Source organism: Protopterus annectens, chromosome 2.part1 (genome assembly GCF_019279795.1).
Source record: "Protopterus annectens isolate FY-2018-M chromosome 2.part1, PAN1.0, whole genome shotgun sequence".
In the NCBI taxonomy this organism is placed as follows: domain Eukaryota; kingdom Metazoa; phylum Chordata; order Ceratodontiformes; family Protopteridae; genus Protopterus; species Protopterus annectens.
In genome coordinates this window covers 1,486,948,642-1,486,976,074 of record NC_056729.1, presented here as the reverse complement: position 1 = coordinate 1,486,976,074, position 27,433 = coordinate 1,486,948,642, and the positions used below count along the sequence as shown (strand labels likewise).

Below are 27,433 nucleotides of genomic sequence, written 5' to 3'. Positions count from 1 at the left end.
TGTGAAAGCTGTGCCAAGGATTAAATGGTGGAAGTTAAAAAGGGTGATTGTGAAGTGGAGTTTAGGGAAGAGTTAAGACAGGCACTGGGAGGCAGTGGAGAGTTACCGAATAGCTGGGTAACTACAGCAGAACTAGTAAGGGTGACTGCTAGAAAGGTGCTTGGTGTGACATCTGGACAGAGGAAGGAGGACAAGGAGACCTGGTGGTGGAATGAGGAAGTACAGGAGAGTATACAGAGGAAGAGGCTGGCGAAGAAGAAGTGGGATTGTCAAAGAGATGAAGAAAGTAGACATGAGTATAAGGAGATGAGGAGCATGGCAAAGAGAGGTGGCGAAAGCTAAGGATAGGGCATATGGAGAGTTGTACGAGATTGGACACTAAAGAGGGAGAAAAGGACCTGTACCGATTAGCTAGACAGAGGGACAGAGCTGGGAAAGATGTGCAGCATGTAAGGGTGATAAAGGATAGTGAGGGAAAGGTACTCACAAGAGAGGAGAGTGTGTTGAGTAGATGGAAAGAGTATTTTGAGAGGCTGATGAATGAAGAGAATGAGAGAGAGAGAAGGTTGGATGATGTGGGGATAGTGAATCAGGAAGTGAAACAGATTAGCAAGGAGGAAGTAAGGGCAGCTATGAAGAGGATGAAGAATGGAAAGGCTGTTGGCCCAGATGACATACCAATGGAAGCATGGAGGTGCTTAGGAGAAATGGCAGTGGAATTTCTAACTAGATTGTTTAATGAAATTTTGGAAAGTCAGAGGATGCCTGAGGAGTGGAGAAAAAGTGTTTTGGTACCTATCTTTAAGAATAAGGGTGATGTGCAGAGCTGCAGTAACTACAGAGGGATAAAACTGATTAGTCACAGCTTGAAGTTATGGGAAAGAGTAGTGGAAGCAAGGTTAAGAAGGGAGGTGATGATTAGTGATCAGCAGTATGGTTTCATGCCAGGAAAGAGCACTACAGATGCAATGTTTGCTCTGAGAGTGTTGATGGAGAAATACAGAGAAGGTCAGAAGGAGTTGCATTGCGTCTTTGTAGACTTGGAGAAAGCATATGACAGGGTGCCTAGAGAAGAGTTGTGGTATTGTATGAGGAAGTCGGGAGTGGCAGAGAAGTACGTAAGAGTGGTACAGGATATGTACGAGGGTAGTGTGACAGTGGTGAGGACTGCAGTGGGAGTGACAGATCCGTTTAAGGTGGAGGTGGGATTACATCAAGGATCAGCTCTGAGTCCTTTCTTATTTGCAGTGGTGATGGACAGGTTGACAGATGAGATCAGACAGGAGGCCCGTGGACTATGATGTTTGCAGATGACATTGTGATCTGTAGTGAGAGTAGGAATCAGGTTGAGGAGACTCTGGAGAGGTGGAGATATGCTCTAGAGAGCAGAGGAATGAGGGTCAGCAGGGCTAAGACAGAATATATGTGTGTAAATGAGAGGGAGGGTAGAGGAATGGTGAGGATGCAGGGAGTAGAGTTGGTAAAGGTGGACGAGTTTAAGTACTTGGGATCAACAGTTCAGAGTAATGGTGAATGTGGAAGAGAGGTGAAGAAGAGAGTACAGGCAGGGTGGAATGGGTGGAGAAGAGTGTCAGGAGTGATTTGTGACAGACGGGTATCCGTAAGAGTGAAAGGGAAGGTCTACAAGAGTGTAGTGAGACCAGCTATGTTATATGGGTTGGAGACAGTGGCATTGACAAAAGGCAGGAGTCAGAGCTGGATGTGGCAGAGTTAAAGATGTTAAGATTTGCAATCGGTGTGACTAGGATGGATAGGATTAGGAATCGGTATATTAGAGGGTCAGCTCATGTTGGACAGTTTGGAGACAAAGCAAGAGAGACGAGATTGCGTTGGTTTGGACATGTGCTGAGGAGGGATGATGGGTATATTGGGAAAAAGATGCTAAGGATGGAGCTGCCAGGTAAGAGGAATAGAGGAAGGCCTAAGATAAGGTTTATGGACGTGGTGAGAGAGGACATGCAGGCGGTTGGTGTGACAGAGCAAGATGCAGAGGATAGGAAGAAATGGAAAGAGATGATCCGCTGTGGCGACCCCTAACGGGAAAAGCCGAAAGAGAATGATGATGATGTCATCTCAAGTAGGTCATATTTTCAGTTTATTGTTTATTTCTTTGTGTATTCTTCAATAACTCATACAGCAGAAGAAAGTTAGACTAACATTTGACAGTGTTACAACAAACTTTATTTTTGAAAATGTATTTTGTGTAGGAATAGTATTGTACTGAAGTTTAGAGAATGTAACATTTCTTCTAAGTTTACATGGTATAGAAACTTGATTGTGAGTGCTTTTTCCTTATTTTTGAAGAATATGATGTACACATAATGTCTGATAAAATATCCTGTTCTTTCTTACAAAAAGAATGGCTAATCGGTTTGCCTTATCTTGCAGGATGACCTATTGCTGTCATCACTGTTATCATTTGTTTGCATGTCCTCCCCTTTTACACATGGGCTTTTGCTGGCTGCTCCTTTTACCTCCCATATGCCAAAGAGATGTCCTTAGAAAAACTGACAGCCTTTTAAATTGTTCCTAAGTGTGCTTGTGTAGTGTGTGTACGTATGCATGTATATGTGTGCATGTGCACCTAATATACACTTAAGCTTACACACACACACACACACACACACACACACACACACACACACACACACACACACACACACAGACACACGCACATCCATTGATGGACTAGTATCCAATCCAACATTAACATTTGTCTTTGTTGCCCTGCAGAGACAAGCTCTAGGCCCAACATTAACCTGAGTAGGATAAAAACATACCAGCAGATAAAAGAATACATCACTTTGTTATTTTGTAACAAAAAAAAAATTAAAATGCTTCTCTACACAGTTAGTTGCATGAAAAATGTTTTCTCCATCTTTGGTATTCCTATAAGAGACTAGTAAAAAAACATTGCATTATATGCTTTGCAGCCTTTCAGTATGCATAACTTTCATGTTTAGGTGCAGTTTAATCTCAGTTGAAAGTACAGTAGAATGTTAAAGCCCTTGGAAGTAATCTTACTGAACACTTTTTTTCTCCATACCTGTCTCTCTTACATTGTCATGATGTTTGTTTGAAATTGCAGATATTTCAGATCTGGAGCATTTTCTGTCTGCCTTTGAAAGGAGGCAGGATGAGGTGATTAAGGCTGCCCAGAACCTGTTGACAGGCGAACAGGCACCCATGAGGCGTAAGTTACTACAAGACCTCATTTACAACCTGAATGAAAACATTTCAGCTGAAACTAGGGAGGAGGACAGCAAGTGGTTTCAAGGTAAGTCTCACTGTAACTTAGTTAGTTATCTAATAATAATCTTTTCCACTGTTTTAGAAATACTGGCCATTTTGTACGATCTCTGCATTTCATAACTGTTGTTTTACCAAAATCGTCAGACCTCTGATGCAGTGGTCCAAGCTACTTACTGCTTCATTTAAGGGTGAGTTCTTCAGTTAAAGGGTAGTATGCAGAGTCTATCATGATGAAATATATTAGTCTGGTTTGCAGAAGGTTTAACATTAGCTAATCAGTAATAGTTCAACTACTGTTAAATCTGTCAGTCTGCTGAGTGGGGAGTATTTTGCTCCTTGGGGATGATCTAGAGTCATTATGTGGTCAGTGTAAAGAAACTCCTGATGCAATGATGAATGAACCCACCTCCGGAGTAGCTCTTCCCCCAAGTTATGTGAGGAGAGTCAGGTGCCTAGGCAGTGGGACATTTCCATGTGGTACATTTGGCTGGGAACATGTGGCTGAAGTGACATTCAGCTGCAGAGAAGTATGGCGGCTTGTAAACTCCCTGTGGGCAAAGAGAAGCACACATTACCATACGCAAAGCTTTAATCACCAAGTGCATGGGGGAAGAAGAAGTAACAAGTGTTGTGCTCAGTGTACAGTGCATGCTTATGTATCTAAAACATGTAGAAGTGTGCTACAGCATGGAGAAAATCCTGTATGCTACTGTAGCTACATTTATGCTCCAGTATGCATTTTAGGTAATATTCCCTAGACACTGTGAAGGGGATAGTGGTCCACACACACCAGTTATAAAGGCACTGCCCATTGTACCCTGCTTTCTTACTGCCACTGACATGCCCACTGGCCAGCCTGCTGCTGATGCCTGCCATACTGCCTGCATTCTCATGTTGCATTGGGGATTATGGACATTATTTTCTCCCTGTGCATTTACTTATTGACGTTATGAGCATGGCACCACATTCTAATCTTTGCCCACAGGAAATTTGCAAACAACCATGTTTCTCTGCAGCTGAATTTCACTTCAGTTATATGTCCCCAACCAAATGTCCCACAGGGAAAAGTCTCACTGCCTAGGTGCCTGAACCCACTATTTTTGTCTAAATACTACACTCTGTAAATACTATAAGACTGTTTTTGTTGCACCATTTTATACTCTGCTAAGGAATTCATATTCTGTAAATGTATTTTAATATTGTATAGTCAGCATGAGGTAGAAGACTTCTTTGTTCTGTATGTTGTTCACTGTCACTAGAGCATCTCTGTAAATGATTGTATTCTCAGCTTGAAGTATACTTTGTTTTGTTGTGTATGTTTGCCATTGTCAATGGAGCTTTGATCCCCGGGCCTCCACTGAAAACAGGCTCTTCTATGCCCAGTGGACTTCCCCGGTCATCAAACTGAAAATAAATAGTTTAGACACCATTTCTTTCAGACTGGTTTTATTTGGTAATACTGGAGGTGGCAGTCCCCAAGTGGCTAGCTAGTAAGATTGAGGATTTCATGTCATCTGTCAGAAATACGCTCTGGATGTAAAGATAATGCACTAGCCAAACACCTTTCTCTTCATAAAAGACACACAGGTTTTAAGTTCCAGATCCTGGCTCGCATAGACATGGGTGATCTTGATGGAGACGCCCCCAATATTCTGGAGAAACATGAACTCATGTGGCAATTAAAGCTGAACTCTTTTAGGAAGCCTGGACTAAATAACTACTGTTCAATTAAAAGTGTACTGGAACTTAGAAAATTGCCACATTGTTTACTTGACTAATTTTATTTTATTTTATTCTACCAGTTGGTTTTAAATACCATGTTAAATCAGTTTTAATTTAAGGGTATATTTTGTTTCCGTCATCATACACATTTTTCTTATTATTTTTTTTTTCTTTTTCTTGTTCTCTTTTTTCCACTTTATTCAAAACTGTGTGTAATAACAATACTAACTAATTATACAATAATATTTTTATAGATAGTTTTTAGGGTTCTTGTACACAGACCTGAAAAAGTCTAGAAGGACAAAAGCAATCATTGTTAAAAGTAGGTTATTAAAATAGAATATGATTTTTACAATTGATTTTTTTACGTGCAAAGTGTATATGTATATATATTTTTTGATTGCCAAATGGACTAAGGTTGATATATTTCCAGCCATGTAGTATATTGTCGTGGATAATGTCACAGACTTAATTGTTTGTTTGTGTCTTTCAGCTTTTCCCAGTTAGGGGTCGCCACAGCGGAACTCCGGTCCTCTAATGATTGGCAGTTGATTTTTACGTACCGGCTTGCCAGGCCTGATGCATAACCTTCAACGAAGGTATGCCCATTCACGCATGTCTCCATGCAGAAGACGCTCTAGCTGAGAATTGAACCGGACAGCATCTTACTGTGAGGCGACAACGCTACCGCAGCACCATATCACAGACTTAATAATCTGCTTAATAATCTGGTTAAATAAGATGTACCACATCATTATAAATTTTATTTAAAGTACATAAGGGTTATATTATTATGACACCTACTAAGTAGGGCAGGACCAGCTCAAATGTCACACTGACAGGGGAAGGGATGTGAATTTAACTTGTGTACCAATAACGCTTTGTTTCACAGCACAATAAACCACTCCATTGCCTGATAAAAAGTATATATATAGATTTAGAAAGCTTGTGAGGAAACTATTACTCTTGTTATTTTTGTTTTACTTGGATCGCATGTCTGTGTACTTAATAAAGGATATTCAACTGGAAACGGACTGGCTGCCTTGCTTGGATTACTTTCGAATACATTCTGTTCACTATTTCAAATTGTATATTTTTTATTTTTTTTACTTAAAACAAGTTTAAGTTCGCTACTTCTACTACTATTGTCTGATTTGATTAATATACAGTATTTTTTTGAGGGCAAGATAAGTATTCTTTGGCAACAACTACTTAGTGCAAACAATAAACCTGAGGGCATCATCTGATGAGGTGGTGTGAGAGTGGAAGAAAAATATCAGTTTCATCTAGCATATCCAGTGACTTTGAAGGAGTTGTTCTTTGTTGGTATGGCTTTTGCAGTATGCTTCAGCCCTTGAGAGTTGAGATGATGTCAGAAACTTTTTAAAGTCAACCATATTTGGGAGAAGCAATTGTTGCCATAAAAACTGATGAGAAAAGAAGATTCTGACTATTTTAGAAGTGGCATGGACAGAATTTTATTGTTAATACTATGAGCTGTTAATAAGCTGTATCCTCTAGTCCAAAGTTTAAATCCCTCAGCCTCTGATTGCTTATTGTGTTACTTTGAGCAAGTCACTTAACCAGAAAGTCCTCCCGGGTTGAATCTAAAAACGACAAGTAAATCAGTGCTCTGTCTTTGTTAACAAATGCAAAAAATGTTATGCCTGTATTTTGTTTTATTCTGAGTAGCTTTTCTGATGTTTGCAGTTGAAAGTTTTTTTTTTTTTTCCCTTTTTAGCATCTTTTGTATAAGGTTCATAGGTTGGTACTAGGCTATTGGCCCTAGGGCCTATACAAGCCTAGCCATAACAATTCCCTAGTTATTTCTTCCCACACTATTTACTTCCCTGGACCCCTGTCTAGCAGGGTGACTGACGTGATCCCCAGGGTGAATTTCCTTTCTCCCATCCAGTCATCAAGGTTCCTTTTGAAGAGGGCCAAAGAGGTGCTCTGCTTGACATGTATGGGCAGTCTATTCCAGAGTCTGGGGAGTCTCTGGGTCAGGAACCTATCCCTCCAGCATGTTTTGTTTATTGTGATGACAAGGTTTAGATCCCTGGAGAGTGTGGCTCTGAGGGATTGGGATTTCTTTAAGTGTAGCATGTCCAGCAGCTCTGGGTTTGACATGGCTTGTATGTTAAGCAGAGATCGCCTCTGAGTAGATGATATGTGACAGCGTATAGCTGGAGTTTTTAAGGCGGTCAGCACTGGGCATCTGCTTTAGGACTGTGATTCTTTTAGAGAGGTATTTCTGTGGCCTTTCCAGTTGTTGAAGATGTCTTGAGAGGTACATACCAAATGGGGCATTGTTCATAGGTTCATAGGTTCATACTAGGCTATCTGCCCTGAGGCAATTGTAAGCCTAGCCCGATTCTGTATGGCTTACGCCACCCCTTGATTTGAGTATACTGTGCCCTTTAAGGTTTAGTTTACTGTGCCTCTGTCTAATAGTGACACGGGAGTAATCCCTGGGACAAACCTACAATCCCCCATCCACCTATCGAGATTCTTCTTGAAGAGATTCAGTGAGGTGCTCTGCCTCAAATGAACTGGAATTCTATTCCAGAGTGAAGGGAGCCTCTGGGTTATGAACCTGTCCCTCCAGCAAGTTCTATTTATTTCTGTGCTGAGGTTCAAGTCCCTCGTGTGGCTCTAAGGGATTTAGATTTACTGAGGTGGAGCATGTCCATTAATTCTGGATTTGACATAGCTTTGTATGTCAGGCATAGATCGCCTCGAAGTAGGCGGTATGCAACTGAGTAGAGCTGGAGTTTTTTTAACCGAGCAGCATATGGCATCTGTTTGAGACCCTTGATCCTCTTGGTGAGATACTTTTGGGGTCTTTCTAATTGCTGCAGGTGTCTGGTAAGGTACAAAGGTACATCCCAAAAGGGGCATTGTATTCTATGATGGGCCTGATGAGGGATGAATAAAGGGGCACGATTACTTCTCTTGATCTAGATGTGAAACCCTTCGTGATGAGGTGGGCTATGTAGAAGGTCTTTCTAACCACTTTGGCAATGTGGTTTTCAAAGGAGAGATTGCTATCAACTTGGGTCCCCAGGTCCCTAATAACTTTCTCTGTACTTAATGGGTTTCCGCCTATGTGGTAATTTGTGGGCACATTGTTTTTGCCAAAGGGTATGACTATACATTTTTTGGCATTTAGCTTTAGACCATGGAGCTGGCACCAGTTATCTGTCTCTGTGAGACCTTTTTGAAGGATGTTTGTGTCAGCTGGAGAGTTGATTATGGCTCAGTTTGCAGTCATCTGCAAACTTGGTGAGCCATAGTCCTCCCACGTTTGCCTGTACCTCGGAAAAGTATATACCGAACAAGAGTGGTCCCAGGACAGAACCCTGTGGGATGCCACTTGTGACTGGTTTTGAGTCTGACATGGCTCCAGCAACTCTCACTCTGTGGGTTCTGTCTTTGAGCCAGTTTGCAACCCATCTTGTGACATAGGGGTTTATATTTAAGCTGGATAGCCTATCTATGATGTCCGAGTGGGGTATTGTGTCAGATGCCTTTGCAAGGTCCAGATAGGCTGTGTGGACTACCTTCCCTTCATCTATGGCTTTGGTGACTGTTTCGAAGAAGTCAACCAGGTTCAAAAGGCAGGATCTGCCCTTGACAAAGCCGAACTGGGTAGGATCTAGTGTCTGTAGGTCCCCAATGTCTTTGTTTATGAGCTCCACGATGATCCTCTCCATAGCCTTGCAGACTAAGCTAGTCAGGCTTATGGGGCGATAGTTTCCAGGGTCCGTAGAGGCTCCACCTTTGTGGAGTGGGACCACTGTTGCTGTACGCCATTCTGTGGGCACATATCCTGTAGTGAGGCTGAGATTGTATAGCTGTTTTATTTGAGGGATTAGTTCCTCTTGGAGTTCATGTAGGACGCAACCTGGGACGCCATCTGGTCCCATGGAAGCAGTGTTTTTTGCTTTGGTGAGGGCAGCCTTCACCTAAGCATCAGAGATGTTTGGGAGGCAGCCCTCTGCTGGGATAGATACTTGCTCTTTTGGGGGCGGTGGAGAAGTTTGCACTGAACCTGTCTGCCAGGATATTGGCGATGTCTGTGGGTTCAGTCTATTTTTTGTCATTTAGAATCAACTCAGAACAAGTCTGGGAGTTGCATCCCAGGTTTCCAACATAACTGAAGAAAGCCTTATGATTGTCTTTGGTGTCCTGTGCAATTTTTCTCTCGAAGCTGGCCTTGGAGGATTTTATGAGGGATCGTAATTTTTTGCTAGTACTGATCAGAGATGCCTTCCCTATTAGGGATTTTGCTCTATCATGTAGTAGCTTCCTCCTTCTGTTGTACAGTTTATTTATGGCAGGGGTCCACCAGACTGGACGCCTGCCTTTGGATGATTGGGTCTTGGTTTTGTTTGGGATAGCATGATCCATGCATTCCTGGAGATGTCTGTAGAATGCGTTTATATAGGATTCTGCAGTTTGGGCCATAGTTTCCACTGGTCCTGGGGCCTTGAAGGATTCCACTTCAGTTTTGAGAAGTGAGAAGTTTGCTTTTGAGAAGTTTTTCCCTGTGGTTTTCTGGGCTGGGGGTGGGGTCGGGATGTGGACATCCAGTGAGATTAATTTATGGTCTGATCTTACCAATGAGGGGTATACTTCTGGTGTGGAGCATAGAGTCCCCATGTTGGTAATGATCAGGTCTAGTATGTTGTCCCCTCTTGTGGGAGTGGTGACTAGTTGTTCCATAGCATTTGAGTTTATAATTTCCAGGAACCTTTGGGCTAAGGTGCTGGGGCTTGAGTAGTGCTCCCAGTCAATGTTTGGGTAGTTGAAGTCGCCCAATATAATGGTGTTCGGAGAGATCTTCGTGTTCTCCAATGTTTTCAGGAAAGCCGAGTGGGATTCCTGACTTTGAGAGGGTGGTCTGTAGGATGCTATAAACTGAAAAGCAGTCTTGCCCACTGTTAGTTGCACATGGATGGTCTCCGATACTTCGTTCAATGCCACTAATTTGGAGGTGTGGATATCCTTGATAAATATGGAAACTCCCCCTCCTTTTGTGGTTCGGTCCGGATTTTGGGGCCGAAAAGCATAATATGAGGTATAGCCTGGTAGTGCTGGGGTGCTCTCTGGAGCCTTGAACCAGGTTTCTGTCACTGCACAGATGTCAATGTTCTCCATACTGAGGAGAGCTTTGATTGCGTGCATCTTGAGGTTAAGACTTCTGGCGTTTAGCAGCATTACCCTTAGTTTCTTGTTCCTTGCGCTGTCTATGGAGGTGGGTTTGACTTTTGAGCCTTGCCTAAAAAAGGCACTATGGGGGTGGCAAGAGCTTTTGCCAATATCCGAAAGCCCAGTGGTAACAGGTGCAAGCCGTCCCAAGCGAAGCAACGTGGCTTGTCGAGCATGTCATCCCAGGCTGACAGACACTGGATCCCCTTTGAATGACACCAAAATTTTAGCCAGTTGTTAAAATCGATCATTTTGTCTTTGTACTGTGGCATCATTCTAGGGGAGGGCAAGATGCTGCTCAAGGTCAGGGTTATACCAGCCTGGGCTACATGATCAGAGAGCTCCTCTATGTCTCTTTTCATGTAGTCCAGGGAGGTATGTCTCAGGTCATTCACACCAGCATGTACAATGACCGAGTCATATTTGTATTTGCTTTGGAGTGACCTGAGTGCTTGCGTTATGTGGCGGATCCTAGCACCCGACAGGCAGCTCACTGTGACCTTCTCTTTATTCAGCCTGGTGAGTGGGATGTCAGTGTGCCTGACAATAGAGTCATCTATGACAAGAGTATCAGGTGTGTTATTCAGCCTTAAGGGCTGTGGCTGCTTGGCACACTGACTTTGTGGGCTATGTGTTGTGCATGTTTTGTTTTGAGGTAGCGTTTGCTTGGATGTCTGCTTTGGAGGTCTCTGTTGCTTAGGTAGAATTTTTATTTAGAGCCTCCGAGTATGTTTTTGTGTATTTATGTGTTTGGTTCGCTGATGTGGTGGGACTATGTGATACTGGAATTGTGTTGTGTGAGGTTACCTTCTCCTCCTGACTGATTACACCAGTTTTGAGATGAGAGAGCTCAGTCTCCAGTTTGGCTAAATAGTTGCATCTCTCACATATATTTGAACCTGTTTGGAGGAGGAGAGGGTTGTCCGTGTACATGAGACAGTTGTAACATTGCCTCAAAATTCCCAGATTCACCAGCTGGACTGGAGAGGAAACCATTGACTGACCTTTGGACATGCTAGAGTAATATAGGGAAACTGAATTTAAGACTGACCAATAGGGGACAGGGTAATCGTACAGAGTATAAGAGTAAGTAGTGCCTATGGTTTAATAGTGCTAACTTGTAGGATTACTTAATTGGACCAGTGAAGGACCTTAGAATGAGAATATGGTGTTTAAATTGAGAGATAGAGCAGTTCTAAGGGAAAAAGTGAAGAGCAGACTTTGTGGAGCCAGGAATAGTTTAAACCCAATTAGGCGGCGCTGCCCATTGTTGCGCTATGCACAAAAACATGCAAAACTGCGCAAAAGAGGGTTTTAAGAGAGGAAGATGAAGGAGTTTTGGAATTGACCCAAAATGGCCAATAAAACTACAGTTTCAAGTCAGTAACCACTCCCACAGGGGCAGGCAGGCTGCTCAATGTTTTTCACTGCCACTGATCAACAGAGAGACTTCCCTTTAGCCCAAGCAAAAAATGGCCTCACAGAAACTTACAAACAGTTCAAGAACAGCAAGCCTGTAACTGAACTTTTTTAAATCTCAGAAAAGTGGGAAAAAGCAAGATTTTTTTTTTGTTTTTTTGTTTTTTTCAGAGATAGCAGAGGTTCACAAGTATTAACAAGTTATAACAGTGCGGTAAATGACCCCACACAAGAGTGCTAGGCCAAAGACAGATAAAATGCAAGTTTTGAGAAAAAAAACGATTTTAAAAATAAGTGCAAACAGGAAATTCAGTAAACAGCTTTAGATTGTGCTCTAAATACAGTTACTAATGCAGAAATCAGGTTTAACAAGCCAGAAAATGCTCAAAATAGGTGGCTATGCAGAAAAACTTAGCAAATAAACAGAGGAAAAATACTTAAAATCTCAAAAGTGGCTCTTTTCTTCTCTCAGCGTTTTCTCCTCTTGGTGGGTGCTTCACCAACAGCCAACAAGCCTAAAAAGACGCCAAAACCACGAGGCAACCAGGTTTTAAGAGAGGAAGATGAAGGAGTTTTGGAATTGACCCAAAATGGCCAATAAAACTACAGTTTCAAGTCAGTAACCACTCCCACAGGGGCAGGCAGGCTGCTCAATGTTTTTCACTGCCACTGATCAACAGAGAGACTTCCCTTTAGCCCAAGCAAAAAATGGCCTCACAGAAACTTACAAACAGTTCGAGAACAGCAAGCCTGTAACTGAACTTTTTTAAATCTCAGAAAAGTGTGAAAAAAGCAAGATTTTTTTTTTGTTTTTTTGTCTTTTTCAGAGATAGCAGAGGTTCACAAGTATTAACAAGTTATAACAGTGCAGTAAATGACCCCACACAAGAGTGCTAGGCCAAAGACAGATAAAATGCAAGTTTTGAGAAAAAAATGATTTTAAAAATAAGTGCAAACAGGAAATTCAGTAAACAGCTTTAGGTTGTGCTCTAAATACAGTTACTAATGCAGAAATCAAGTTTAACAAGCCAGAAAATGCTCAAAATAGGTGGCTATTCAGAAAAACTTAGCAAATAAACAGAGGAAAAATACTTAAAATCTCAAAAGTGGCTTTTTTCTTCTCTCAGCGTTTTCTCCTCTTGGTGGGTGCTTCACCAACAGCCAACAAGCCTGAAAAAAAAATTGTATTTTATAATGTCTCTAATGAGGGATGAGTACAGTGGGAAAATGACCTCCTTTTTTCTGGATGAAAAGCCCTTAGTGATGAGGTGTGCCACACAGAAGGATTTCCTGACTGTTGTGGCGATGTGGTTATCGAAGGTGAGACCACTGTCCACCTGTGTCCCTAAGTCTGTTATCACACTTTAGGTGACTGCCACCTATGTGGTAATTCACTGGTACATGTTTTTTCCCAAAGGAGATAACTGTACATTTCTTAGCATTGAGCTTGAGCCCATGGCTCTAGCACCAAGCATCTGTTTTTGTAAGGCTCTTTTGTAGTGTATCTACATCATTTGGGGATTCAATAATGGCTCCCAGTTTGCAGTCATCTGCGAACTTTGTTAGCCAGAGTCCCTTAGTGTTGGTCTGTACTTCAGAGAAGTAGATATCAAACAAGAGCATTCCAGGACTGAACCCTGAGGTACTTCACTTGTCTGGAGCTGGATTTGGAGTCAGCTACTTTTACAGTGTGGGTTCTGTCAGTAAGCCAGTTGGCAGCCCATCGAGTGACGTAGGGATTAATGCCCAGCTTAATAAGTTTATCTATGATTCCAGAGTGGGGGATGGTGTCAAAGGCCTTGGTGAGGTCCAGATAGGCTGTGTGGACCGCCTTACCCTCGTCCACGGCTCTGGCAAGGTTTCCATGGAATGAGTATATTTTAGAGTGTGATTTGACATGGGTAGTGTAGAGGAACTCATTCTTTAAGTTTAGGTGGGGGTGATAGTAGTAGTATGGTTGGCCAGTTAATATTTGCTAAGATGGAGTGGTGTTATTGGACTTTGCCCCAGCTGGGGAATACTGTATTGGATGTAAGTGAATGTTTATTTGAAATAAGTATTTTGTGACCTGACTGTGTTAAACCTTGAGATTTCTAGATGGTAACTGTAGGGTGCCAATCAGTATTTAGACTGGTTAATTTAAAATATCCAAATAATTGCCATTTATGTTTTTATGGCTCACCTTACTGGGCAGCTAGTCCACCTCCTTTTCCGTTCAGGGGTCAGGAACTCCCTGCCTAGTGTGCAAGTTGGCTCATGAGCATTTGAAGTCTATTGAATATAGGTTAGATTATTTATTAATAGTGATCCCTCTATCTGAGAATTTAATTATTGAGTAATTAATAGTTGTTTGAAATAGATGAGCTGCCCACATTTTAGTTGAATGCAGATATTAATTCATGCTGGGGAGCAAGCTACATTCCATGGTTGGTTGGTTGTTGTCTCTGCTGGGGGATCTTAGCTCAGCAGCTAATTGATGTTGGCTGTTTGTCTGATGAAGAGGTCAGGTTGATTGACCATGCCTTACTTTGGTGAAATGTTATAGAAGGCAATGTATGCAAGTTGTGTTCATGGAAGACATGTTCCTTGAATGGACTGAAAGCTCATAATATAATATTTTAGCTGCTTGCTTGCAAAGAGGTAAATAAAGGTGATTTTGTTTAAATAGTGGCTGGGTGATACAATAGAAGATAAACTGCTAGAAATGTGATCTCTGTTGATTCTAACAAGACATTTTTGCACAGTATCAAATAAAAAGTTAGTAAGCAGAGTAAACTACAATATTTTTACAAGAGGAGGCTGTGTGGAAGACAAAAGACTTGAAGGTTTGATCCATGAACCAGGGATTAGATAAGTTACTGTTAAGCAGCATGCGGTTGCATGGGAATGGCCCATGCAGAGGTTGGTGCAGCATTGCAGTGATTCATTGTCCCATGATGAGCTACCAAGCTGGGAGTTCAAATGCACTTGCATAAGATATATGTTGATATTAGCATAATGATAAGCAGATAAAAACAGGTTGGGAAATGAGTTCTTAATGATATGCATGTAGTTGTAATTCATACTTACATCTTGGGGAAATTGTGCACTAGTGTGTAGCTGAAAGTAAATGGGCAAGGCACACCAAAAATGTGGGTGTTGTAGGCAGTGAAAATGCTAGAAATAGTAGCACTGGTTGTGTGGCAGCGTACTGCAGTGGTTAGTGCTCCTGCTTTCTAACAGTATGTGAAAGTGGCATCCACTGTCAAAGATAACTACTGTCAGCAGAAACCATGTCATAATTTCCCCAATTAGGGGGCAACTGCTTATTTTTAGAGTAGATTGGAACTTTGCAAGTTGCAGAATAATGCTGGGTATACCCACAGCAGAAAGGGTGCACTCATATTTAGCTGCTGTGCTGCTGCTCAGAGTCTTAGGGACCCTTCCAGTACTAGGAATGATGCACTTACAATGTCACATTTGTCTGTGGGTGAGGCCATGTCTTACCTTGAGCTGTAGGTGGATGTCAACCAGAACAGAAACAATTCCACTTTGTCATATGACATAGACTTGGGTATATCTCTCTCTCTCTCGTTGTAATCATCAGCGTTGCATGAATGCCATCATCAACGTGTTGTCATGCCCAAACTTTTACCTGTGTCATTGTAACACTTCTATGTCCTGTGAATGCACAAAGACACACCAGCATGAACATGACTCCCTGTGCTTACACCTGTGTAGGACATTTTTAGTATAGGAAAGTGGAGTGCCAGGTGAATGTGAGGACAACACTTTCACCACCAAAGTAGTGAAGAAAAGATAAGTTGTGATTGCAGGAAGGTTAAGCCTTTGTAACAGACAGTTTGCAGTATCACAGATGCCTCTTTCTTATCCATTTTCAATTCTAATAAATCAATCCATATCTGAAAATAAAGTCCCCAGGCTGTGGAAAAAAAAAATCATCCGTTATTCCACCACATTCCTTTAGTTATTGAAAGCTTTTGATATGATCTCCCACCAAAAACTCTTACATAAACTCGCATCCTAAGGGCTTACCAGCTCTTCACTGCAGTGGTTCCATAGCTATCTCTCAAACAGAGCACAAGCAGTGAAATGGCGAAATTATTTTTCCACCTTCTTGTCAGTAAGCATTGGTGTCCCACAAGGATCCAAACTAGGCCTCATGCTTTTTCACCATATTTATCAATTATCTCCACTGCCACAAAAATGCTACCCTAGTTTAATATGTTGATGACTTGTCCCCAATCTGCTCTGCAATCTCTCTCTCTTAAACTTCAAAACCTTACACAACAATCCTTCTTATTGATTGAAACATGGCTAAGTAATGTGCAACTATGGTTTAACCCTAAAAAAAAACTAAATTACTGCTTTTCACCCAACAGCACATTTCTACCAATCACCATTATTCACTATCATATCTGCCATATATCATATCAGGGAAGATTTAAGACAGGCACTGGGTGGCAGTGAAGAGTTACCAAATACCTGGGTAACTACAGCAGAGCTAGTAAGAGAGATGGCTAGAAAGGTGCTTGGTGTGACGTCTGGAAAGAGGAAGCAGGACAAGGAGACCTGGTGGTGGAATGAAGAAGTAAAGGAGAGTATATAGAGAAAGAGGTTGGCGAATAAGAAGTGGGATTGTCAAAGAGATGAAGAAAGTAGACAAGAGTATAAGGAGATGAGGTGCATGGCAAAGAGAGAGGTGGCGAAGGCTAAAGATAAGGCGTATGAAGAGTTGTATAAGAGGTTGGACACTAAGGAGGGAGAAAAGGACCTCTACCGATTGGCTAGACAGAGGGACCGAGCTAGTAAAGATGTGCAGCAGGTAAGGGTGATAAAGGACAATGAGGGAAACATACTCACAAGCAAGGAGAGTGTGTTGAGCAGATGGAAAGAATACTTTGAGGGGTTGATGAATGAAGAGAATGAGAGGGAGAGAAGGTTGGATGATGTGTGGATAGTGAATCATGAAGTGCAGTGGATTAGCAAGGAGGAAGTAAGGATAGCTATGAAGAGGATGAAGAACGGAAAGGCTGTTGGTCCTGATGACATACCTGTGGAAGCATGTGGAGGTGTTTAGGTGAAATGGCAGTGGAGTTTTTAACTAGATTGTTTAATGAAATCTTGGAAAGTGAGAGGATGCCTGAGGAATGGAGAAAAAGTGTTTTGGTACCAATTTTTAAGAATAAGGCTGTTGTGCAGAGCTGTAGTAACTGCAGAGGGATTAAACTGATCAGTCACAACATGAAGTTATGGGAAAGAGTAGTGGAAGCTAGGTTAAGAAGGGAGGTGATGATTAGTGATCAGCAGTATGGTTTCATGCCAGGAAAGAGCACTACAGATGCAATGTTTACTGTGAGAGTGTTGATGGAGAAGTACAGAGAAGGTCAGAAGGAGTTGCATTGTGTCTTTGTGGATTTAGAGAAAGCATATGACAGGGTGCCTAGAGAGGACTTGTGGTATTGTATGAGGAAGTCGGGAGTGTCAGAGAAGTATGTAAGAGTGGTACAGGATATGTACGAGGGTAGTGTGACAGCGGTGAGGTCTGCGGTGGGAGTGACAGATGCGTTTAAGGTGGAGGTGGGATTACATCAAGGATCAGCTCTGAGCCCTTTCTTATTTGCAATGGTGATGGGCAGGTTGACAGACTAGATCAGACAGGAGTCCCCATGGACTATTCTGTTTGCAGATGACATTGTGATCTGTAGTGAGAGTAGGGAACCGGTGGAGGAGGCCCTGGAGAGGTGGAGATATGCTCTAGAGAGAAGAGGAATGAAGGTCAGCAGGACTAAGATAGAATATATGTGTGTGAATGAGAGGGAGGATAGAGGAATGGTGAGGATGAAGGGAGTAGAGGTGGCAAAGGTGAATGAGTTTAAGTACTTGAGATCAACAGTTCAGAGTAATGGTGAGTGTGGAAGAGAGGTGAAGAAGAGAGTACACGCAGGATGGATTGGGTGGAGAAGAGTGTCAGGAGTGATTTGTGACAGACGAGTACCAGTAAGAGTGAAAGGGAAGGTCTACAAGAGGGTAGTGAGACCAGCTATGTTATACGGGTTGGAGACAGTGGCATTGACAAAAAGGCAGGAGTCAGAGCTTGACGTGGCAGAGTTGAAGATGTTAAGATTTACACTGGGTGTGATGAGGATGGACAGGATTAGGAATAAGTATATTAGAGGGTCAGCCCAGGTTGGAAGGTTTGGAGACAAAGCCAGAGAGGCAAGATTATGTTGGTTTGGACATGTGCTGAGGAGGGATGCTGAGTATATTGGGGAAAAAGATGCTAAGGATGAAGCTACCAGGTAACAGGAAAAGAGGAAGGCCTAAGATAAGGTTTATGGATGTGGTGAGAGAGGACATGCAGGTGGTTGGTGTGACAGAGTAAGATGCAGAGGACGGGAAGAAATGGAAACAGTTGATCTGCTGTGGCGACCCCTAATGGGAGCAGCCAAAAGAAGAAGATCTGCCAGCAACACCATAATAGAACAAGTAAACCACACAAAATTACTGGGAATCATCATAGAAGACAAGTTGAAATTCTACCACTATGTGTCACATGTGGTTAAAAAAAAAATCATCAAAAACTAGGCACATTATAGAGATTAGAGACCTACCTCACTGACATAGCCAGAAGACGTATAGTTTCTACTTTTTTACTGCCATCACTTCTATATGCTACCCCAGTCTTCACTAAACTTCGTCTCACTACTATCCAAACTTGAACAATGTTATGAAAACATAGTCAAATTTGCTGTAAACTGTAAAAATAGAACACACCATTGCCTAGCCCTCAGAGAATTAAACTGGTTAAAACTACACATCACCTAGCTCTTTCTTCAAACGCGTAATATTCAAACCCAAAACATCGAAAACACTAAACTGCGAATGACCACATCCGCAAATTTTTTCCTAGGGAAAAAATTCATAAGGCCACAACCAAACAACACAAACTTCACAATCCTAATCAAGTGGGGGGGGCTTCACCCCCCACCCCCCTAACTAAATATACCAACTCCGAGATTGCTCAGCGTTGGGGAAAAGGGCAAACTGCAAGAACGGCCCAATGAATTTTTTCCCTAGAAAAGTTGCAGACATGGCTGTTCGCGGTTTAGTGTTTTCGATTTGAATATTACGCCTTCGAAGACGAGTGTCTTCGATCGCGTAATAGGGAATCGACTTCTCTATAAGCCAGACAATTGCCCAGCCCTTAGCAATGTAATCCGATAATAATCCTTCAGTAGATTTTTATGATGTAGAGCAAAATCACTAATCACTATAACCAAATCATCTAATAATGCTGGTAACTCTTTATATTCAAATAGTGTAGCTAAACTATGGAAATGCATCCTCCTACCACTAAAATCCATTCAGAATGCAAACTTATTTATAATACAGCTAAAACTTCACCCATCAAATCAATAGATCTGCTTCTGTACATCTCCAAGATAAATGCAACTGTTATCTTCAGCCTGCCATATTGTCAGTTTCTCTTCATTCAGAATCCTATAACCCACAACCAGTCTTTAATACATGAATAGTTTTACTAGCATCTCCCCGCTATATACTTTATTTTGTGACACTGCTCAACCACCACCCCTGTACTTCTAATGTAAACTTTATGATAGCTTTATGTATAATTGTCTCTGAAACTGCTTTACACCCAACCTCTTAACTACAATATTAACATTTTGTGAACTACCTAGTTCTTCCCCTCATCTCCATTTTTTTAATTTCTAAGCAATAATGACTTAATCTTTATCTGTCTGAAAAAAAAACTAATACACCCCTTCAAATGGTCAGTGTTCAACATCTAGTAATGCAAGAGTACATTTTAAACTGTAACAGTTGCCTCTAGTTTCATAAGAATGTAGTCTAATTAGCAAATGTATGTGTAATTGTTAATATAATCATTTTATTTAATGTCTGTTTATGTATATTGCTTAATGTCTGTTAAAATGTGTAATATGTTAGAGCTTTTCTCTCTGAGCCTCAGCGGAAGAGGTTATTTTTACTAAACACATTTGGACTCACCCAGTAAACAAAAGCAAAATAAAATAAATTAAATGAATTAAATAAAATATGTGTTAGGTAGCTGGGTTTGCAGAAACATAATTTGAAATCACTGTATATAAAATATGGGTACAATGTCAGACATTTATTTTATTTGACTTTATTTACATTATGGTTATTGGGAGAGCACTGATCACAGCATAATCAATTGCAGGCTCAGCCTAGGTTAGATTCAAAACAGTAGCAACAAAAACCTAACAATTACAACCAAAAAGTGAAACACAAAGGTAATACAGGTCATAAAAAAGAGAGTTTCCATATGAACGGAAAAGTGAAATTAGAGGAAGTATCAAGAAAAGAGTCAGAAGCAGGTTTAGCCATGAAACTTGTAGGAGATTACACTGGTGTTTAGCGGACAAAGCAAGAAATAAGTAATGGTAAAGCCACAGAGTCCAAGGAGACAGAGGAACTGAGAAAGGTAAATGTGGTTAACATTATGATTAAAAAAAACACAGTATAAGTAGATAGTTCCTGGACTTTTTTTTACATGGCTAAATTACTGAGAAGTAAAAAAGCTCCTCCAGAACCATCCAAGCCATTTATTGAGCAGCATTAGCAAGGAAGGAACCAGTTTCACTCATAGCAAGGCTTGTCAGCTAAATAATTCAGCTAAATGATTAATCTCCTAATAGCCTAAACTCATAAAATGACACATATAACCAGTGAAATAAAAACCTTATGAAACAATTTGAATAAATGTGATTACATGTCATTCAAACCAGGCTTGAATAAACCCCTAAAAATGCAATGCAATCTATGTTCTGTCTTTTATAATAATATCTGTATAAAATCCTGAGTGCAGTCAATGTCATACAATATAAATCTAGCTGTACCACATTCCATGGTATGCCTAAATAAGGCATTATATATTTTTTTCACCTGTGTACCTGATGGTACTTGTTCACTGATCCTTTGGTTAAACATTGTTTTATTTTGAGCTACATGGAAAGCCCCAGAGTAGTATTGTTATATCACACGTAATCAATTTTTAATATCAAAATTTCTGTTCATGTTTGCTGTAGAAAAACTCATAGTGTGCACAGTAAGAGAACAGAATTTATGACCACAAGAAGTGCAGCCCTACAGGTAACACACAGTGTATACAATAAACCAGCTGTCTTATAAGATGAAAAAGTTTGTTTCAAATAAGTAAACTTACAGGATTAATCCAAAACTGTCCCAAAAAATTAAGAGTCAGTAACAAAGACCAGTGTTTATCAGTAATAGGTCTAATCCTATGAATATTGGATTATTGATCTGTAGCAATAAATCTCTAAATTGTTATCAAGAGCACTTTTTGCATCCTTGTCATGGAACTGTAATAAATCAGCTTTTATAGAGACATTTTGAACTTCATTCCTAACTTTAACAAGATAACCAGATGTATAACCTGTACTATGGAATCTATCAAACAAGTCATTAGAAGCTTTATAAAACCCTTTTTCAGAATCACAAGTATGTCTAGTTCGGATAAACGGTCCCTTGGATATATTTTTACCACGTCTTAAATAACTTATCTAGCCTGTTTAAAAGATAAATTGTTGCATCATTTTATAAATTGTTGCATAATTTTATCAGTAACAATTTGCAAATTCTTATTTCAAATCTATAAGTCCTTATTTTCAAATTGGAGGTTTTAGGACAACTTTTAAATGTGTGCTTTCTTCTTAGTAAAACTTCTCTGTCAATAATTATAATACTGTACTGTGATTAACTTATAAAATTAGTTGCCTTCTTTGGAGGACTTGAAACTTCAAAGCCACACTGACAAAAAACAAGAGGAGACAAATGAGACTTCCACTTTAAACTTTCCTGGTTTGAATCATGTTATTTAGTAAAGTATTCAGAATAGGCATAGTCTGCTGTTGGGTACTTGGATAAAAAATATTAAAGTATATTCTTCTGAGAAATGTATTTCAACTATTACAGAAAATAAATAATTTATACAAATACTACCAATATAGTTAATGTTTTCCACACACCTGTTTGTGATATACTTAACTTCTCAAAATTCTAATGACAACTGGATGCCTACCTTTCTAAGCTTACTGTCATTTTATCTGACCTTGCAAAATGTTGGTTAAAATTAGAGATTGCCAAATATTCTATCACAGTTCATTATTAATCCAGTTACAATTAGCAAATCAGCAGTTGTGATTTTTTTTTACACCAGTGTGTAAGCTTTTTCTCTTATGTTCCCTAAATTGCTATTTAAACGTTATCAACTCTTTCAAGAATCTGGCCTTTCTGATTTATATATTAATCAGTTTGAAACATTGTTACTCAAGCTTAATGTTGATTACTCTCATCTTAAAACATGTGAAACTATAACCCTTTTCCTTCTTGAAATAAAACATTTTGCTGCTGTGTTAGCTAGTAAATCAAACATAATTTTCCTAATTGTTTCTTTTTCATTCTGGGTTTACTCCAGGCATATAAACACAAAATAATACTCAAAATATTGAGTTTATAATTTTAATGAGAATATCAAGTTACTATTTTCTCCGTTTTTATTGATGAATCTAAGATTATTGACAGATATGACCATACTTTTTATTTCATACATTGCAAAAATATGTTTTTCATAAAGCTGTCATAAACAGTGAATTTCTTCATAAGAGCTCTTATCATTTTCTTTGGATAAGTAATACTTCCTTACAACCATTCTAGTTCTAGTCCATAGCCAGCGATGCTGACTTTTACCCTGTCTAGTCATTTTATACATGGTTCTTTACTACATCTTACTTTGAATAAGGTATCTAAATTCTGCATTTTGTAGCCTTTAGATAAATTTGCTGCTTTCACTGACAGTATAGTATTGCACATGATCATTTATAAAAATTGATGTTCCTTGAATCACTTCTGCTGATGATCAGTTTTCCTTGTTTTAAATTATAAACTGAATCTGATCAAATCTATTTATTTGTTTTGAATGCTAAAAATTAACTTCTAAATCTTTCTTTCACGGTGTTTATGGATTCCAAATAGCTTGTTGTTTTCTTTACTCAGAGCACTAAAAAGGTATTTAAGAAGAGTCTTATAAAGTCATGAAAAATATCAAAAATGTCATGATTAGATATGCCATGGGGCCTCAGTATTAAGAAATATATTTTCTAGCTGAAATTTATATAAATTGTTGTTGGTTTCCATTTCCTAAATGATTTTTAAATCTGTACACTAATTATGAAGTTTATTTGGTTTTTCAAAGCCACACGTTTCCAATAAAAAAGTGACATTTCCTAAATAGTATGGAAACCTAAAACTCCTTGTGTTTAATAACTAGAAATTTTCAGTCATTGATATTTGGGCACAAGTTTGAGTTTGCCTTCGGTGTGTAGGTATACTATAAATTATATATATATATATATATATATATATATATATAAGAATGTGTATCCTTTTTCGCAGTACACTATATTAATTTACCTTGTGTCTTTTTTTTAAACAAGAAACATCTCTTTTATCATGTATGACACAGGCCATGTTACATTATGTAAATGACAATAAACCATAGCAACACAATCTCAGTTGCAAACATTATACATTCCGAACCATGTAACACAACTGTTGTTGCAAACATTATATATCACTTTTAAGATATGCAGTCATTGTTAGTCAGCCATTACATAACTCATTCAAATCCTGCCTTCTTTTAAGCCTCATTCCTTCTTTTCATGTATTGATCTCACAGTCCCCATTTTTTCCTATGCAATTTGCTCCTACTCTTTTCTAAAGATACCAGTTCCAGTTGTTTTAACTCTATTACTATCTTCACTACTAGTAAAGTTGGTTTAGACTTTCATTTCCATTTTCTAGTAATTGATTTATTTTGGCAGCCACCATAATTAGACTCAGCAAGACTTTACTATGTCTAGGCATTTCTGAGTTTGTATCATAGCTCAAAAAAATTATTTCCCCAGTCACTCCAAACTGCTCAGCCAGCATCTCTGACACAGCAGTCTGCAGGGAATTTTTAAAGTCTACCAACTCATTACACTCCCAGAAAATGTGTTCCTGACTACATCTCTCTGCGCCACCACACCTCCAATACCTGCTATCTACCTGAGGAAAAATTCTTTGAAGTATGCTTGGGGTATAAAAGTACCTAAGTAAGCACGTCCAAGCAAATATCCAAAATCTTCTAGATTTTGTTGCATATTTGGGACACATACATATATCCCCCATTGTTTTTTTGTGAATTGCTTATCTAATTTTTCTTCCCAATCCTTCCTAACCTCCTCTGATTGATTCTTATAGTTGTCATGCAATATTTTGTATGCTCTACTAATTATTGCTTTCGTAATGGCAACTTCTGTTCTAGATTCTACTAAAAACTCTGCCAGTGCTGGTCTTTTGTTTAAGACCCCCCCCCCCTGTTTCTTTCTCTTTGCCTGTATTCTGATATCAATCCTCAATGTGGAAGGGAATCTTTAGCTGGCAGTCTAAATAAGTTCTTGGCATCTTCCCGTTCTATTACCTTTCCCTCTCTAGTTATTTGCTTCCAGTACCTTAGTTCCTTTGCCTGTTTTCTCTAATACATTCCCAACCCCTCTTGCCTATTGTCTGTATCCCTAATTGCAGTCATCCCTAAAAGCAGAATCTCTTTTATCCATTCCCTTGTTGGCTTGGTTCTTAGAAACCCTTCTGCTACTTCATGAATATAATATTTTGTATGATTATTGTTTTTCTCCTTAAAGGTCTGCATCCAAAATCCCAGTTTCTCCTTGTTACTTGAGCTTCCCCACTGTTTCACCATCATCTCTTTCCATTTTGAATTATAGTTTTCTGGTTGTGCTGTGTATAGAAGCTTAACTGTGTTGCTCTGAAATACCCCTTCAGCTTGGGTAATCCCACTCTTCCCTGTTCTGTTGGAAGAATAAGCTTATCCCACTTCTCTTGCCATCTTCCCCTCCCAGAATAAACCCTTCAGCTTTTTAATTGCTATCCACAACTTCTCCTTTGGTTGACAAAAATATGCCGGATCAGTGTATATGACAAAGAAATTAAAAACATTTGAACTGCTTGTATCTTAATATAAATATCCATATAACAGAGCTTCCATTTTCTGAGTTTTTGCAATATATTTTTTTTTACTCTTCCCACATATGCTTAGCTGCCAAACCAGTATCATTTTTAATCTGTACTCCTAAATACTTCATTGTATTGCTGAACCAGTTCATATGTGAGTACATAATTTACCACTATTGCTTTTGTTTTTGCTTCATTAATTTTGTATCCGAAAATGGTTTGAAACTGTCTCAATATGTTCTCTTTCTGGTTCTGTCAGGTATAGAATAATTTCTACTGCAAATAGAGCTGTTTTTTCTTAACTACCTTACCCATTATATCCTTGAGTTTCTGAGTCCCTTATTTTCTTTGCCATTGGTTCTAAATATAATGCAAATAACAAAGGGGAGAGAGGATACCTCTGCCTGGTTCCTCTGCTCAAGCAGAGATTATCAGAGAGGACCCCGCCCACTTTAATTTTCACCTCTGATCCTTCATATAGTTTCCTAATCAATTTTATAATTTTATCGGGGAATGCAAATGCTTCCATTGCTCTGCTCATAAAATCCTAGCTTACTCTGTCAAATGCTTTCTCTACATCAAGAGCCACCATCAGCAGTGGTATTGTGTTGCATTCTGCTTTCCTCTGGATCATCACTGTTCCGTTTTTGTTGTGAAATGTTTGCCTCCCTCACAATACCAAATTGATCCATATATATATCAATTTTGGCATAATTTTTGCCATTCTATTAGCCATTACAGACATAAACACTTTGCAATCATGACTGGAATGGAAATGAGCCTATATGAAGCTTGGATCTGATGGATCTTTACCCTTTTAAGGTAGTACAGCTACTACCACTTTCTTCCAGGATGTTGGTATTTCTCCTCTTAAAATACCTTTAAATAAAACCTTCCAGAGCTTCAGTTGTATACCTCTTAGCTTCCAAACTTCCACAGGAATACCATCTAATCCTGGGGACTTTCCTGTAGTTTGGTTATACATAAAAAAACAAAAAAAACAAATGTAAGGCACTTAGGAAGGACAACTAGTACTGCACAACACGAAGGTTCTCAATACAAACAAAACACACTGTGTATAATGTGTTTTGTTTGCATTTAAAACATTCATGTTGCGGATTAATAAACCTCGTACACTGTGGTTGCAGTACTAGTCGTCCTTCCTAAGTGCCTTACATTTGGGTTTTGTTGGTGTATTTTCTTGGCACTTTTCTTCTAATTTTTGGATTTATTTGGTTATATGTCACCATTTTATCTCATTTCCTCCTTTCCTAACTGTTAGTAATTGAGTCTCCTCTCCCTCTAGCCATGGCATATATAATTCTTCTGTAAACATTTCCATTTGTACCTTTTCTTGATTTCCATATTTCTCTGCTTTACACAGACTTTCATAGAATTTCTAAAATATTTGTAATACTTCTACAGGATCCCTAGTTATCTTCCATAGAACTTTCATAGAATTTCCAAAATATGTCTAATATTTCTACAGGATCCCTAATTATCTTCCTTGTAATAATAAACTCCACAAGCTTGGTGATGGTCCTTTCTACTTTCTGTTATCTGAGTAATTTACCTTATGTCTTGAGAGAATTAGTCTTATGATTTTCTAAATTGGTCTCTTCAGCTCAGTTAAAGGAAATTTGCATTATATTTCTGTCTTTGGCCAGTAGCCCTAATATACTTTTAAATGATACTACAATTCAAGCTGATAATTTTTTCCTTGCTGAAATCATGGGAAATGCTAGAGCTTATTCTTATTTTTTCTGAGATTCATTCCTGTTTCCAAAAAGCCTTTTCCTCTGAATAGGTATGCTTCAATATTAAATCTTAACTCATTCAATTTTGTCTGAACCATATAGGTTGCAAGATATTGAAATTAATTTACTTGAATCTCTTAAGTGTTTTCAATAAATACTACACTTGTCAGAACTATAATATTTTTTTATGGGACAATATATATGTGCCCAGTTATCCAGGGGAGATAACTATACAAATACATTTGGAGTGATTATCACGTGGGACTCTCTGGGGGGAAGAAACTTTAAAATACTTCCTTTTTCTAGGCTTCTCTAGAGTTGCCATCTGATGTTTGACAATGCGTGCAGTCCTCCATCCAAGTTAGCTTTTTTGTAAACTTGTTTGTGTGTATTTTTCAGAACCTGATATTCATCATTACTTCTAGTGTAAAATGATGGCCCCATTCTGGACATTTATTAGAAGAGAATTAAAAGTCAGATTAATTATGCCATGTAAACTGGATTGGACTCAACTGGTGTTTGGTGAGCTGGATGTTGTGAAGGATCTGGAGGCATGTGTATTTACATGCATTTATTTTGTAGTAGCAAAATTTTGTATTATTGCCATGTGTCTGTCTTCTTGAGATGTTTTTGTCAGTCATTTTAAAGTTTTAAATAAATTTCTAAATGTTTTAGGGATAAAATCAAGATTTGAAAATGTTCAGTGATTGGAAACCAGCTTGACTGACATTATCAGATATTTTTCCTGTATGTATTACTTTATCAAGGTGGTATTGATAAGCTTTTTCTACTTCTATTTTTACATTCCTGGATTGTTTTGCTATACTATACAGTGTTTCAGTGTTATTCTTATTTGTGCTTTTGGTTTTATAAAAAAGTAATGTATATAAAAGATATTATTAGACAATGAAAAGAGAAAAGAATAAAGTAAGGATAGTAATCTCAAATGA

At 39.2% G+C, this 27,433-nt stretch overlaps 1 protein-coding gene across 1 annotated transcript in view; it reads left to right on the top strand.

Annotated features, from left to right (window-relative positions):
* DFFB (DNA fragmentation factor subunit beta) overlaps positions 1–27,433 on the top strand; it is a 510,736-nt gene that overhangs the window by 225,930 nt on the left and 257,373 nt on the right. The window contains exon 3 of the mRNA XM_044063571.1: positions 3,110–3,298. Within this exon, the coding sequence (XP_043919506.1) occupies positions 3,110–3,298 (189 nt within the window). The remainder of the gene's footprint in view (positions 1–3,109; positions 3,299–27,433) is intronic.